Genomic DNA, 15331 nt, shown 5'->3' with positions numbered 1-15331 from the left:
TTGGGCGGTGTCAACCGTGCGCGCCAAACCCCGCCCCAGTGACGTGCTCGTCCTCGCTGTGCCGGCACGCGTGTTGAAGAGGCGCCCTTCGGACTGATGCAACAATGATTTGTCTCTTTATGACCATCTTTGCAAATATTTTCCAGACAGGTAAGCGGCACGAGCCTAACAACATGCTATAAAAGAACCTTTCAGCAGGGGGAGAACCTGAGCGAGTCCGGATAGTGCGGGAAATGTGTTTTGTTTTTCTGTTACTTTAATTTGCATTACGCTGGCGTCCTAATGAAAAGAAAATATCTGCCGCCGATGTGTAAGGAGCGGGTCAATGCGAGGTGCGACAATGACATCTTAAGTACAAAAAATACATGCATTAATGAGATTGTGTAATCACGGCCGTGCTCCGCGGGAATATGCACAAGCCATACTGAGGATAGCAACGGCTGCGCCCAATAGATGCCATCCGAAATACCTGTGATCACGTGGGCAGCTTGCCGCCACCTGCGCACCTGTGCTGATGGGAACAACAGGGCTGGCACGTTTAATGCCATGTATTTATTAGGCAGCGCTCGTGTGGACTGACAGAGCTGGATGTACGTTAGTTCAGCGAGTCTCGAAGTGTAGTGTTGTCGAAGATACAGATATTAGATTAGATATACTGTACTTTATTCATCCGTAAGGGGAAATTCAAATGCATACCGTAAAAGTGCCGTCTCAAATTACAATATAAGACAACAGAATAAAAACATATATTACAATAAATGTTAGGTTAAAAATAACTATAGTAAATTGAAGTCTGTACTGTCTTCTTATGGCTTCTGGCTGGAATGAAGGGAGAGACGTCAGGAGGAAGTGCTGAAGCACCTAAAGGGGGAAAGCTGAAAAGACCCCCAGAGGCTCTTTATATTACACCATGGAAATGTGAGCTGCTGGTGAAAAGGACACACCTGGAAGGGATGGGCAGAATTGTTCATGATGGCATCTAATGTTGGCACCCTCCTCTTTTCCACAGTAGCCTCTGGAGTGTCCCGAGTCAGTCCTGTGACGGAGTTGACTTTACTGATGCGTTTCGGCTTTCAGCCATTCTGCATCACCTGAACTCGGATTGCTTCTCCAGAAGGCCACAGCACAGAGCAGCACACCTCCTACACCAGGCTGGTAAAACGTTTCCAGCCCATACATTTATTTTTTCCTACGTGTTCTCATTGGAAACATATTGTAATGACCCAAAGAACACAGAAGCTGAGTTGGCTCACAGACTGAAACAGTGAGCTAGTAAGCCAGAACAGGCTGTTTATTAGAAAGCACATCTTTATTGTTAAAGTGCCTGCATGGCACCCGCTGTTTTGCCTTTGAAAGGTGCCCAAAGAAAGACAACAAACACCCAGAACAGACAGAACTCTGCCAAACTCGCACTGCTTCTCAGTCTTGTGCTGCTACTTTATAGGCTACCATACTGAATCCGAGTACAGGATGAGACTGGGAAGACCAAGTACAGTGAAGAAATAAAAGAAGTCTGAAAGAAAGTGAAACCGAGTGTTTGACTCAAAGTGCTCAAAGTCTGAGAGCTGATTCATGCGCCCTTACTGATAAGAAGGACCACCTGGCACATACTCATGGACCTCACTTTAAGAACCACTGCACTAGTTGAGTAACACGGCAGTCCACATTGCTCAAAACGCTACAATAAAGCACAAGTGATATCCATCCATCCATTATCCAACCCGTTCTTTCCTAACTACAGGGTCACGGGGGGTCTGCTGGAGTCAATCCCAGCCAACACTGGGCGCAAGGCAGGAAACAAACCCCGGGCAGGGCGCCAGCCCACAATTGATATGTTTAAGTGAATTCAGGTCAAATCCCATTATGATGAGTAACAAAATGTTCAGAATAACAAATACTTTTTGTGGGCCCAGACAAACATTCATACAACATTCTGTTAAACGAATTTCATTTTAACAAAATGTGAATAAAACACAATAAATAATGAACGTTTCTTTGACCAAAAATGGCCACCAAAGATAATAATGCAATGCAAAAAATACTTAATGCCAGCCTACAGTTTCCACGGTGAGTCTCAGGACCTCTGCAACAGGCTGCTACAAAGAAAGCGACCGTCTGTTGTGATATCTCCGGCATCGGGCAGTCTGAGCGAGAGTGTAGGCACGACATCATACCGGAATAGCCGACTTCAGAGTCAGAGGTCCACCTAGCCTTCGAGTGGGTAGTTGTGTCAGTGTGCAGATACTGTCCTGTTCAAGTTTCATGCCACTTCTCTGAGTTCTCTTTGAGAGGAACAAAAAATATGAGAAACGGCGAAAGGAAAATGAACAACCCTAGAAAAAGCTGATTCCGGAATGAAGAGAAATGACGTGGCGAAAACATTCGGAATCGCATCTTCATCTAATGTTTTGTTTCCATTCTGTATTCTCATACCTGTATTTCTATCAAAAAAGAAGTTACATCTAATGCCTCATTTTGAAATAAAATATTTTTTTTGTAGTTTAAGAAGCAGTTTTTTTCGACAGGTATTGTCAAGCTCGGGTCACAGAGTTGCACGATAGGAGATAGGAAGGCGAGTCCAGGTTTTCAAGGAAAATCCAGAAACTTCACTACCGTATAGAGAAGGCAGGTCCAGTGTCAGCACTTCGCTTTGTTCAGAGTAGGAGCCGCAGCACAGCAATCATCCTGCTTCATCTCCCGCCTTCAGGTTAGGTTTGCTGGTTACCAGATGGTCACCTTAGTCACAATAGTATTCGTGTTTTCCCCATATTTGTTATAACAAAATATTTCTATGGCCTCATGAGTTTTGTTCATATCTATAGATGTGATCAGTGCCTTTACTGGCGTGAAAATTGCATTTTCCTCCGTGTGTGCCGAGTTCTTTAACATTTGCATGAAGTCGTCTCTCTAAGCTTGACTTTCCTTCTTTTACTAACAACTAGTGAAACATGCAAGTTCTCTCGCCTTTCACGTCTCCATAAATCAATCAATGGACTGGTGGTCTGTCACGATTGTCGAGAAATCCGGTGACATTGTGACAAAACAAGTGAGCGCCCTGCAGCTGCCCATTTGTCACACAAACGTTTTGGCCATGGAGTGCCTTAATTGAAATGGCAACACCTCAGGTTTGGCATCGAATGGCTTTGACATAAAAAAGGAGAACACACAGCTGGCACACACGTGCATGTGCAGACCACCATGCGGCTCTGTGTGTTTGCAGATCAGTGTGAATTGAAAAAACGTTGTCCTGCATACACGTGTGATCTTTCACCTCTTGGACGCAGGAGCCTCCGATTACTGGCTTCTTCCCCACGGAGCAGAAGGAGCACACAAGTCACTTCCTTGGTGGCTTTTTCCAATTTAGCTGAGTCTTCATCGGTTGAAGGTGAAACTCAAGGTGCAGTGGAATATTTTGGGAAGACTTCAGTTTTGATTTTGACCTCATTTTTTGTTCACACCAGGGGGCTCCGCCACCTGCTGGCTTCGCTTGCCCACCCCTGTATGTGGTTTACCTCAGCGTTTCTCAACCTTTAAGTATTTGCGACCCGAGTTTTCATAGCAGTTTTAATCGCCCAGCCCGTAATGTTTTTTTGAAACCCTAATAAGATTTATTCCTATATAATTTTGCTGCCGATACACCGCTACAATTTTTATTACACGTGGACAAAATTGTTGGTACCCTTCAGTCAATGAAAGAAAAACTCAAAATGGTCACAGAAATAACTTTAATCTGACAAAAGTAATAATAAATAAAAATTCTATGAAAATAAAACTAATAAAAGTCAGACATTGCTTTTCAACCATGCTTCAACAGAATTATTAAAAAAATAAACTCATGAAACAGGCCTGGACATCAATGATGGTACCCCTAGAAAAGACTGAGAATAATGTGACCAAAGGGACATGTTAATCCAAGGTGTGTCCACTAATTAGCATCACAGGCAGGTGTCTACAATCTTGTAATCAGTCAGTGGACCTATATATAGGGCTCCAGGTAGTCACTGTGTTGTTTGGTGACATGGTGTGCACCACACTCAACATGGACCAGAGGAAGCGAAGGAAAGAGTTGTCTCAGGAGATTAGAAAGAAAATTCTAGACAAGCATGTCAAAGGTAAAGGCTATAAGACCATCTCGAAGCAGCTTGATGTTCCTGTGACTACAGTTGCACATATTATTCAGAAATTTAAGATCCATGGGACTGTAGCCAACCTCCTGGACGTGGCCGCAGGAAGGAAAATTGATGACAAATCAAAGAGACTGATAATACGAATGGTAACAAAAGAGCCCAGAAAAACTTCTAAAGAGATCCAAGGTGAACTTCAAGTTCAAGGAACATCAGTGTCAGATCGCATTATCCATCGTTGTTTGAGCCAAAGTGGACTTCATGGGAGACGACCAAGGAGGACACCATTGATGAAAACAAATCATAAAAAAGCCCGACTGGAATTTGCCAAACTACATGTGGACAAGCCACAAAGATTCTGGGAGAATGTCCTATGGACAGATGAGACAAAAATTGAACTTTTTGCCAAGGCACATCAGCTCTATGTTCACAGACGGAAAAATGAAGCATATCAAGAAAAGAACACTGTCCCTTCTGTGAAACATGGAGGAGGCTCTGTTATGTTCTGGGGCTGCTTTGCTGCATCTGGCACAGGGTGTCTTGAATCTGTGCAGGGTACAATGAAATCTCAAGACTATCAAGGGATTCTAGAGAGAAATGTGCTGGCCAGTGTCAGAAAGCTTGGTCTCAGTCGCAAGTCATGGGTCTTGCAACAGGACAATGAGCCAAAACACACAGCTAAAAACACCCAAGAATGGCTAAGAGGAAAACATTGGACTATTCTAAAGTGGCCTTCTATGAGCCCTGACCTCAATCCTATTGAGCATCTTTGGAAAGAGCTGAAACATGCCGTCTGGAAAAGGCATCCTTCAAACCTGAGACAACTGGAGCAGTCTGCTCATGAGGAGTGGGCCAAAATACCTGCTGAGAAGTGCAGACGTCTCAGTCTTGATTGATTGATTGATTGATTGATTGACAGTTACAGGAATCGTTTGATTGCAGTGATTGCCTCAAAAGGTTGTGCAACAAAATATTAAGTTAGGGGTACCATCATTTTTGTCCAGGCCTGTTTCATGAGTTTATTTTTTTAAATAATTCTGTTGAAGCATGGTTGAAAATCAATGTCTGACTTTCATTGGTTAAATTTCATAGAATTTTTATTTATTATTACTTTTGTCAGATTAAAGTTATTTCTGTGACCATTGTGAGTTTTTCTTTCATTGACGGAAGGGTACCAACAATTTTGTCCACGTGTGTACCTACTCAAGTTTTAGCGACATTTCTCTAACTCTATATTTACTTTTCTAGTATCAGAATGTAGTTTAAGTTCATTTGATTTGGTTGCAATAGATGGATTTTTCATATTTTTGATTCTTGTTTTCTTTTTTTCACATCTTTGCGCCCCCTTATTTGTTACTTCGGGGGGCACGCCCCACAGGTTGACAACCGCCGGTTTACCAGATATGCAATTTAAAGAGAAAAAGTGACCGAGTAGCGTGGTGGACAGTAAGACTTTAGGGACTTTTGATGTTTTTTTGGAAGAAATAAGTGGACAGGACTGGCGAGCTTTGTCGGGCTGAATGGCCTGCTCCCGTCTCGCTTGTTCTAATGTTCTAATCTCTGCTGTGTGTTGTCAACTGGCCACAGCTCAATGACAATGTTAATGGACGTACACTGTCAGGCTCCATTTCTGTTAATCAGTTTGGAACTGCTTAGTTTTACTGACTATTTAAACAAATTTCAATCTGTATGTGCAGGCATTACACAATTAGGGATGTACACACGCACAATGTTTACAAGTCAAGTCCAAAGCCAACTAACCAGACGTCCAGCAGGCAACTAAGAAGCAAATCGTGTGGGCCCAACAAAGCTGGTGAGGGGACTGCACTGAAATGGCAGAGCAGCAAGTGAGGCAAAGGAGGAGGGAATGTGTCCATTAAAGTTGGGTCAGGGTAGAAACTCCGTCCAGTATGAATGAGCTGGAAGTCGTATGAGCACAAAAGTGTACAGCATGGGAGGAGAAACGCGGCCTCCACAAGTCAAAATTCATCTGCGGTGTAGTCTCTCCTCCTGGAGAGCTACTGTGGCTGCAGGCGTTCATTCTAACCTTTTTCTTAATTAGTGACCAGATTTTGCTGCTAATTAACTCTTTGCCTTCATTTTAATTGGTGCACAACTTAAGACTCGGGCTCCTTAATTAGCAACCAAACAATATTAAGACACAAAATGAACCAGCACTTAAACAACAACCTGCGTCCATCACACAATAACTGAAAATCAAGAAAGGTGAAGGCCTCAGTAACGTTGATCTGCTCAGGTCCACAAAACATTTTGGCAGCCAGCGCTCTTAAAAAAGAAAATCAACAGTTTTAGAAATGTCTGCCAGGGCAGAATGAGCACCACGGAATGAAATAACGGGTTTAATTAGCAACGAGAATTGGCTTCAAATGAAGAAACTGAATGAAGTGAAGCAGGTTGGAGTTTGAGGCCCCAACTTAGTTGGTCATCTGTTGGCTCACTTGACATCAAGTTTAAGTTTAGGTGCCGTTTAAGGAAAAAAGAATCAATTCAGTGGTCAGAGTCTCACGAAAAGTCAATTAAAATAAAGGGAAATAGTTCATGTTTGGGTAGAGTATATATATATATATATATATATATATATATATATATATATACAGGTATATATACACACTCACCTAAAGGATTATTAGGACCACCATACTAATATGGTGTTTGACCCCCTTTCGCCTTCAGAACTGCCTTAATTCTACGTGGCATTGATTCAACAAGGTGCTGAAAGCATTCTTTAGAAATGTTGGCCCATATTGATAGGATAGCATCTTGCAGTTGATGGACATTTGTGGGATGCACATCCAGGGCACGAAGCTCCCGTTCCACCACATCCCAAAGATGCTCTATTGGGTTGAGATCTGGTGACTGTGGGGCCATTTTAGTACAGTGAACTCATTGGCATGTTCAAGAAACCAATTTGAAATGATTCGAGCTTTGTGACATGGTGCATTATCCTGCTGGAAGTAGCCATCAGAGGATGGGTACATGGTGGTCATGAAGGGATGGACATGGTCAGAAACAATGCTCAGGTAGCCCGTGGCATTTAAACGATGCCCAATTGGCACGAAGGGGCCTAAAGTGTGCCAAGAAAACATCCCCACACCACCACCACCACCCTGCACAGTGGTAACAAGGCATGATGGATCCATGTTCTCATTCTGTTTACGCCAAATTCTGACTCCACCATTTGAATGTCTCAACAGAAATCGAGACTCATCAGACCAGGCAACATTTTTCCAGTCTTCAACTGTCCAATTTTGGTGAGCTCGTGCAAATTGTAGCCTCTTTTTCCTATATATAATATATATATTGCTCTACTTTTCCCTATTGTATTATTAATATGTAGCCTTAGAATACCTAATCTCACAGACTTATCACTGTTTATAAGGTACTAGCAGAATACCAGCGCTTCGCAGCGGAGAAGTAGTGTGTTAAAGAAATTATGAAAAAGAAAAGCAAACATTTTAAAAATAACGTAAGATGATTGTTAATGTAATTGTTTTGTCATTGATATGAGTGTTGTTGTCATATCTATCTATTTATATTATATATATATATATATATATATATATAGCAAAATACCTAGCATTGGCAGCGGAGAAGTAAAAAGAAAAGGAAACATTTTAATAATAACGTAAAATGATTGACATTGTAATTGTTTTGTCATGAGTGTTGCTGGCATATATATATATATATATATAAATATACACACATCTATACACATATATATATACAGTTATATAAATATATACATATACACACATACATATATATACATATACATATATACACATACTGTATATACACACACACATATATACATACTGTATATACAACATATACATATCTACATATATACTGTATATACACATATATATACAAATCTACATATATATATATACATATATATATATATTAGGTGGGACTCGATTAAAAAATTAATCCAATTAATTAGAGGCTGTGTAAGAATTAATCTTGATTAATCGTATGTAATCGACACGTAAATTTGCCCCAAATCGCAAATGTTTTTTTTTTAATTTAAAACGGTTTTAGTGGGCTTACAGAATCAAATAATAGACATGGACATGAATATTGTAAACTGAAGCTGTTTTAATTTCTGAAAAAAAGCTTTAAACTGCATTTGAATTCAAAACAGAAACAAAAATATCATCCCTGGTTAAAATTGGGCAGACTTAAAAATAAAGTGGTAGTTTAAGTACTTTAAGTACATTTTCAGAATAGTATTGTCTTTAAATAATAATAACCAAAATTTCACCATAAAGTGCAGTTTTTCTTCTTAAAAAAATAAGTCAGAAACATAAAAGGTAATTTGACCAGCTTACTCTTTAAACTCTGAGTAACATTAGCCAAAATTATTTTGTACATTAGGCTAAAACAGTGTGATCATTGAACATTTTGTAATTAGATGTATTTAGAATTACTAACGGTCACGGAAGTCCAATGATCCCCAGTAAGAGCCACAAAGTCCGCTTTCTGTAATGCATCTAATTTTGCTTGCTTTTCAGTGTGCACAAAACCATGCTTTTATCAAGGCTTCGCTCGGGTAGTCGAAATGATCAGTCGTAGGAACGCTTTATTCCGACTCTAACATTTTTGTAGCTGTGATGTGTGCATCAGTGTAATGGATGTACCAGGAAATCATGCATTGACAAAAGTTCCCGTTTGCTTGGAATTGAAAGTGTGATTAAATGCGTTATTTTTAACGCGTTATGGAGTACATGCATCAAGCTTCTCAGCTGTGCTTGTGCTAAGAAAGGGAAAATTTTAAAAATAACGTAACATGATTCTGCGTTAACCTAATATTTTTCATACGTCCCAAACCAAGGAGATGAAGGTAAAATGAATCGGTAGCGCACATAGTCAGTACATCCCCTCTCGAATCGAACCTCGAATGTCGGCGTTAGAGGCTTAAGACTCTACAATTAGCCACAGCGTGTGGCTTGTCTATGCTAAAGTATGTATTGTAGATCGGGTATATATATACATTTATATATATATATATATACCGTATACGCAGTGGAGAAGTAGAAGTTATGAAAAGAAAAGGGAACATTTTAAAAATAACGTAACATGATTGTCAATATACAGTAATTGTTTTGTGAGTGTTATTGAATGTTGCTGTCATCAAGGATTTGATTATCATTATTTCTTTCAATCAGGCTCGTATTTGTAGGATGTGTTCAAGTTACATTCCGTGTTTGTCAATCGCTGTAAAGATAAGAGGTTTCATTCATCGATTAGTTCCTTACTGCATCAATAAACAGCTCGTCTTCCTTTTATCTGTGATGTGACAAACTGCATGCACGGTTTTTTTTACACTGTCTTCCTTTAGCAGGACATTCACTTTTTCCACCGTGTGCTTTGTTTCCGCAGTAGCTGCACTTATGAATATGATTCTATGTATAAGGCGCTTCATATTTTTTTGCTGCCTTCTCAATTGTGTAATTCGGTTTTTGTTCAGCACTCTTTGGAACTGTTGCTTTTGTCTGTGCACTGCGTCAGTTCACGTGAGCCGCTTGGTGTTCTTGCATCGAAGGTTCCCAGCTGTACTGGTGCCATCTCGTGTAATGTCAGCTAAGACCCGGCACTTAAAACTTTCTCTCGCAGTTTCAATGAGTTTGTGCCAAACACCACCCTGACCATCTCATCTTCCTCTGCATAAGCACAGTCCTTCACACGTGAATATTTACCGGCAGTGTTTGTATTGGATTGCCGCTGATGGACGGCCTTATATGAACAGGCACTAAATTACAAACGCTAGTGGCAGCCTGTCTATGAACTTAATTTAATATAAACTTACGGTTCACGCCGTGCTTTGTTTCCGCAGTAGCTGTACTTATGAATATGCTTGTATGCATCATTTGCTTCATAATGTTTTTCTGCCTTCTCAATTGTGAAATGGCGTTTTGTGCTGATCGCTGTTTGGAGTTCTTCCTTGTTCTCTACGTACTTACGTAGGAGGCGTGATGATGTCACACGAAACTCCCCCCCGCCATCTCAACTCAAGACTCCATTACATTATATGGGGAAAAATAGCTTCCAATTATGACCATTACGCGTAGAATTTCGAAATGAAACCTGCCCAACTTTTGTAAGTAAGCTGTAAGGAATAAGCCTGCCAAATTTCAGCCTTCTACCTACACGGGAAGTTGGAGAATTAGTGATGAGTCAGTGAGTGAGTGAGTGAGTGAGTGAGGGCTTTGCCTTTTATTAGTATAGATTATTTTATATAACTTATCCCCACCGTCCCTTCTAAATCTATAACATCAGGCAATTAGATGTAGTAAAAAGAGAAGCAGGAGTTAAGTTACACATAAAATAATGTATTACTGATAATATTCATAAATAATAACAAAATACAAAGTACATTTGAATATTGGCAGCCATACGATCTGATAAATGGTGATGTGTAATTCAGGTGGCACACAGACTTGCAGTTACTTCAAGTGTCTCGAGTTAAGGCATCATTGGTGCTCAGCTTTCAGCCGCATGTCTGTTCAAAATGGCTGCTGAGCTGTGCTCTTCATTGTGTTGTCTTCAGTTCATGGTGTGATGGTCTTCTTCAGTTGTTAGCAAGAGAGAGAATGTGAGGTTAAGCACATACATTTCTAGATGTTCTGCCCGACCCCTACAGCCAATAGGACATTCTGGTACTTAAAGGCCTCTGAGACAAGACACTCCCAGACAGCCATACCTCAGACCAATGAGAGAAACAGAACATCTTAACACCTGCCACCCCAAACCAGATGTTAAAGTAGACCTTAGCCTACTTGTGAGGGTAGAAAGACTTTAGCAGAGAAATACTCATCAAACTGCTTTAAGACACATCCCCTGAATCCTGTTGTAAACTTACAAACAGACTTAGTCGTAAAGGGGGGCAAACACAAATGCCTCTCACCCAAGTAACACTAAATGACTTTGGTTTGCCTAAATTATAAATAAAGACACACAAAACATTTATCAAGTTATATGCAAAATCTCACACCACAACAGTTAATTAGCAGCAAAAACTGGTCACTAATTCAGAAACGAGTTAGAATGAAAACTTGCAGGCACAGTAGCTCTCCAGGACTGGAGTTGGAGACCCCTGATCTAAAAGAAGGTGGTCCTCTTTGTCTTCTTAGCACGGTAGGGTTGGCTAAGCAGGGCAGGAGGTGCTGCAGTTGCTCAGATGCACCTCATCAGCTCTACATTAAGTAAGATTATCTCCTGAAGATCCATCTGCCCTTTCTGATTTGTATATCAGTGGGTGGGCAGATCGGCGGTGCTGTGTTGGACCCCAAGAACGACTCCTAGCAAGACAAGCTGCTGACTGCACTGCCATCTGTCCAGGTTGTACTGCCGTCATTCTGTCACATTTATTGCTTTGGTTGTGTTTTGGGCAAATTTATGAACCTTAACTTCGAGAATGTTTATAATGCACTAGGGGGCTTCGCTCACCCACTTCCAGGTTTGTTTTACCGGACATACAATTTAAAGAGATTGTTATTGTCATGGGCATTGTTACGTATGCGTTATTTTCACTTGTACTTTTGTAAAACCAATGTTTGCCCTTTATTTCCAACCCTGGGCGTGGTTGCATCTCCCTCTCGCAGGACGTGTGACGCTGCTGGCGTTGTGAAGGCTGCTGTCCGGTTTGCCACTTCGTGTCTGTGCTGCTCGCGTTGTGAAGATGGGAGGTTAAGGTGGCTGAACGCACGCAAGGAGATCATCGGCTGCGAGCTGCGTGTTTTGCTCGTCGCTTGTCGTTGTTTTAAGAGCTGTCTCTCGTGGGACTTCAGATTGTCTTCTGAGAAGATCCCGTCTCGTCTCCCCAAGATTTTTTTTTATAATAGAGAGATAACTAATAACAGTGCACTTTGTGTGCGTCTTTTCTGTTGTGTGCTGGGAAAAGTTCAGAAAAACCAAACCCACCAGTCAGGGCTCATTTAAATCTGGACGACGACCTCCGGCTGCACGTGTGCACAAACACCCAAGTGAACAGAGGACACCACGGGGCCAATTGGTTCAGCCCCTCATCGAGAAACAGGCGGGCAGCACCTGGCATGGTGACAGTTCTGCCAACCACAAAGCTCTTTAACGACATTGGGCACATCATAGAAAGTTGACACAAATTGCTCAATAGACCCGAGGGTTATTCTAAACATTTTAATAATGTGCCAAGTGACTTTGGGGTAACGTGTCACTTACTTCGCACAATATCTGGTGGAGATGTGCCCCTCCGAGCCCAGCTGTGCTCTTGTGAAGCGTCGTGATGCCGCGCTGCTGCTGTGAGGTTCTGCGTAACGCTCGACGGATCAAAGAGTTTCTTCACAATGTGATTCTGATTACTGAGCTCAGTGTTGCTCCTTTGTGTCCCTGCAGCATGGACAGGCGTCAATGAGCGCACTTTGATTGCCGTAAAGCCCGATGGTGTGCAGCGCCGCTTAGTGGGACTGATCCTCAACCGATTTGAGCAGAAAGGCTTCAAGCTGGTGGGGCTAAAGCTGATGCAGGTACCAATACTGTTAAATCCTCCCACCCGTCTTCCTCTTTGTGTGGATATTCCGGCTGATCCGTATTTTGTGCGTCTCCTGCACAGGCGTCAGAAGACCTCCTGAAAGACCACTACATCGAGCTAAGAGAGAAGCCCTTCTATGAACATCTGATTCGCTACATGAGCTCCGGGCCTGTGGTCGTAATGGTAAGTCGGCTTACTTTTCTTTCTGCTTCGTCAGGCTTTGCTGTCACCGAGACGTGTGACGATGGCCACAGGGCAGAAGAGATGGCGCAGTGTAAGGATTTTGGGATCCCAGGTCAGTCTGCTGATGTGTTGCGCCCGTCTATGGCAAGATGCAGAGGCAGCACTAATCCTGCGTATGTAACGCCCAAAATGAAAAACTGGGCTAGAAACGCGGTATAAGGTGCCGACAGGAATATGTAATGAAGCGTGTTAAATATTACTCTGTTTAAGTATTTATATATAAGTAAAAGTAAATTAACAAAGTGCAACAATACGCATAGTTCAAGCAGCACGGTGTGAAGTTACTGACATCCAAGGTTCTCTTGTGGGTGGCCTGGTAGCATCGTTTGTGGTCATCACCGCTCCACTGGCAGATGCAGAGCCCTGGATTTAAATGGCAACATTACCAAACGTGTGCAGGCGAGTGTGGATGTGTGGGCGAGTAGGCCCTCTGGCGGACTGGCACCTGAAGCGGCGTAAGCTGGTGGAGAATGGCATGAGATGTACACTGCTATGTAAAAGGTGTGAAGCCCAGGGCACGTACAGCCACCCTATCCCCGACTCGGACAGGCAGGACACGACTTTGCCACACAGCACACAAAGCTCACATGGCACAACACAGTCCCTGCCAGTCCTTCTGCCCCCACTCCTCCTCAAGAGCTTTGTCCATTGGGTGGTGGGGACGGGCTCCTTTTATAGGGCACCCGGAAGGAGTCCAGGTGCCCAACAAGCTTCTCACAGCAGCTGCTAAATAGGGTCCTGCAGAAGTCCATACGCCCCCTGGCAGTGGCCACGGACCCCAGCAGGGCTGAGTTTCCATGCTTACGACCCGCGGCCCCACTGGAAACCAAGGCTGCCCTCGGTCAGTCCAGGGGAAAAGGGCCTTGAAAGTACCCTCCCTCTCTCTCTCCGCTGGTCCTTCCAAACTCGGGGCATCCCCGCTGGGTAAGGGCACAGGCCTTCGAGGTGTGTGTGTGTGTGTGTGTCAGAGCTTGACTTTGGATGGTGATGGGGACAGTGTGAGGAGTGCGTTTTGTTCCCGGTCCTCCTCTTCGTTGACGTCATCTTGAAGGGACGATGAAGTTTATGAAGTAGTGCAGGAAATGCACATAATGGGGATGGCAGGAGACTTCACGGTGTAGCCCATGGCAGACATTTGGCATGTCATTCTCTGTTTATAGCGCAGTGGGGGCCTGCAGCGCTCCTCCGCGTACCTGGCCAGCTCCGTTTCTGTCTCACACTGATTTTTGCATTTTTCACTCCTTCTCTGAAGGTCTGGCAAGGCTTCAATGTGGTGAAGATGGCCCGGAAGATGTTAGGTGAAACAAACCCGGCTGATTCACTTCCAGGCACAATCCGAGGGGATTTCTGTGTGGATGTCAGCAGGTGAGTGTGGGTTTGTCCTACAGATTCCTCGTATGAGTTAAGAACAAACATGCCTTGCAGTCCCACATGCCAGACCTTCATGATTCCTTCTCGGACCTTCTCGCTATTCACACACTTTGGAGTGAAGTGAAGTGAAGTGAAGCTCAGCTCTCGCCACTCAGCAGCAAACCTCTGACTTCTAGTCCATTAGCAAGGCCTGGGGTGGTAAAGGGCCCTTGGATGACACAATGTAACCTGTTGGGAAGAGGTTGGGGACCACTGGCTTAGAGACAACGCCCCGTATGTTCTTTTATCTTCTCCTTTATTTGGGGTTCTTATTCCATATCATTTGTGTAGAAGCTCACTGGGGACGGGGAGTTCACATATCTGTAACCTCGGTTAGCGTAAAAGAAAACTCCAGAATGTTCCCAGCTTCGCCCCCGACTGATTTTCCTTTTTCCACAGGAATGTTGTCCATGGCAGCGACTCCGTCCACAGTGCCCGGCGTGAAATTCTCCTTTGGTTCAGGCAGGATGAGCTGATTTGCTGGGACGAGTCGGCAGAGCCCTGGATCTACGAGTGAAGCGCCGGGCCGTCCAGCCGAGCGAGTTTCACACACGCGGCGCGTCTACAAGCGGCAGCAGCAGCAGCGCTGACTTCTGGGATGTTTTCTACCTCATTTGACCGCAGAGCCGATTCCAGCCGGCCGGCAGAGGGGTGGGGAGGCCTCACGTCCCGTCGTCATTTAGTTTTCATTTTGGCCTTAAGACACATTTGCCGATTTGTTTAACCAATCAGGAACCGGATATCCTGCTAGCTCATTGGCTACAATTTATCTCCATGGCAATTGGGATTTTGGGGTACACTTTGCAATAACGGGTACGCCGGCTGCCAGAACACGGGCCCTGTGAGCTCAATGATAGCAAAGCTTTTAATAAAGTAGACGGGTAGAAGTAAAGGGAAATTCTCACCTGCATGTTCCACGTGTAGCGCGTCTCCACTCTGCAGAAAACACAAATCAGCTTACTGGGTGTTTAGTTCTGCTGCTGTATTTGTTATAAAATAAATCAATTAAAACCAAAAAAAA

General features: G+C 43.2%; 1 protein-coding gene across 1 annotated transcript; it reads left to right on the top strand.

Moving 5' to 3' along the window:
* Positions 1–33: 33 nt before the first annotated feature.
* nme3 (NME/NM23 nucleoside diphosphate kinase 3) lies at positions 34–15331 on the top strand. The gene is made up of 5 exons (XM_039776174.1): positions 34–150; positions 12522–12652; positions 12739–12840; positions 14153–14265; positions 14710–15331. Exons 1-5 carry the CDS (start codon positions 105–107, stop codon positions 14825–14827), a joined length of 510 nt encoding a protein of 169 aa, XP_039632108.1. The 5' UTR covers positions 34–104; the 3' UTR covers positions 14828–15331.

The sequence above is a fragment of the Polypterus senegalus genome, chromosome 13, assembly GCF_016835505.1.
Source record: "Polypterus senegalus isolate Bchr_013 chromosome 13, ASM1683550v1, whole genome shotgun sequence".
In the NCBI taxonomy this organism is placed as follows: domain Eukaryota; kingdom Metazoa; phylum Chordata; class Cladistia; order Polypteriformes; family Polypteridae; genus Polypterus; species Polypterus senegalus.
Note: the sequence above shows the minus strand (reverse complement) of the source record. Positions and strands in the feature narration are given on the sequence as shown.

What these genes read in the sequence shown, in the direction of transcription:
- nme3 (XM_039776174.1), top strand. Translation starts at nt 105, where the DNA reads ATGATTTGTCTCTTTATGACCATCTTTGCAAATATTTTCCAGACAG. An exon ending in TGCAAATATTTTCCAGACAG is followed by an intron (nt 151 to 12,521) that starts GTAAGCGGCACG and finishes GTGTCCCTGCAG; the next exon opens with CATGGACAGGCGTCAATGAG. An exon ending in CCGGGCCTGTGGTCGTAATG is followed by an intron (nt 12,841 to 14,152) that starts GTAAGTCGGCTT and finishes CCTTCTCTGAAG; the next exon opens with GTCTGGCAAGGCTTCAATGT.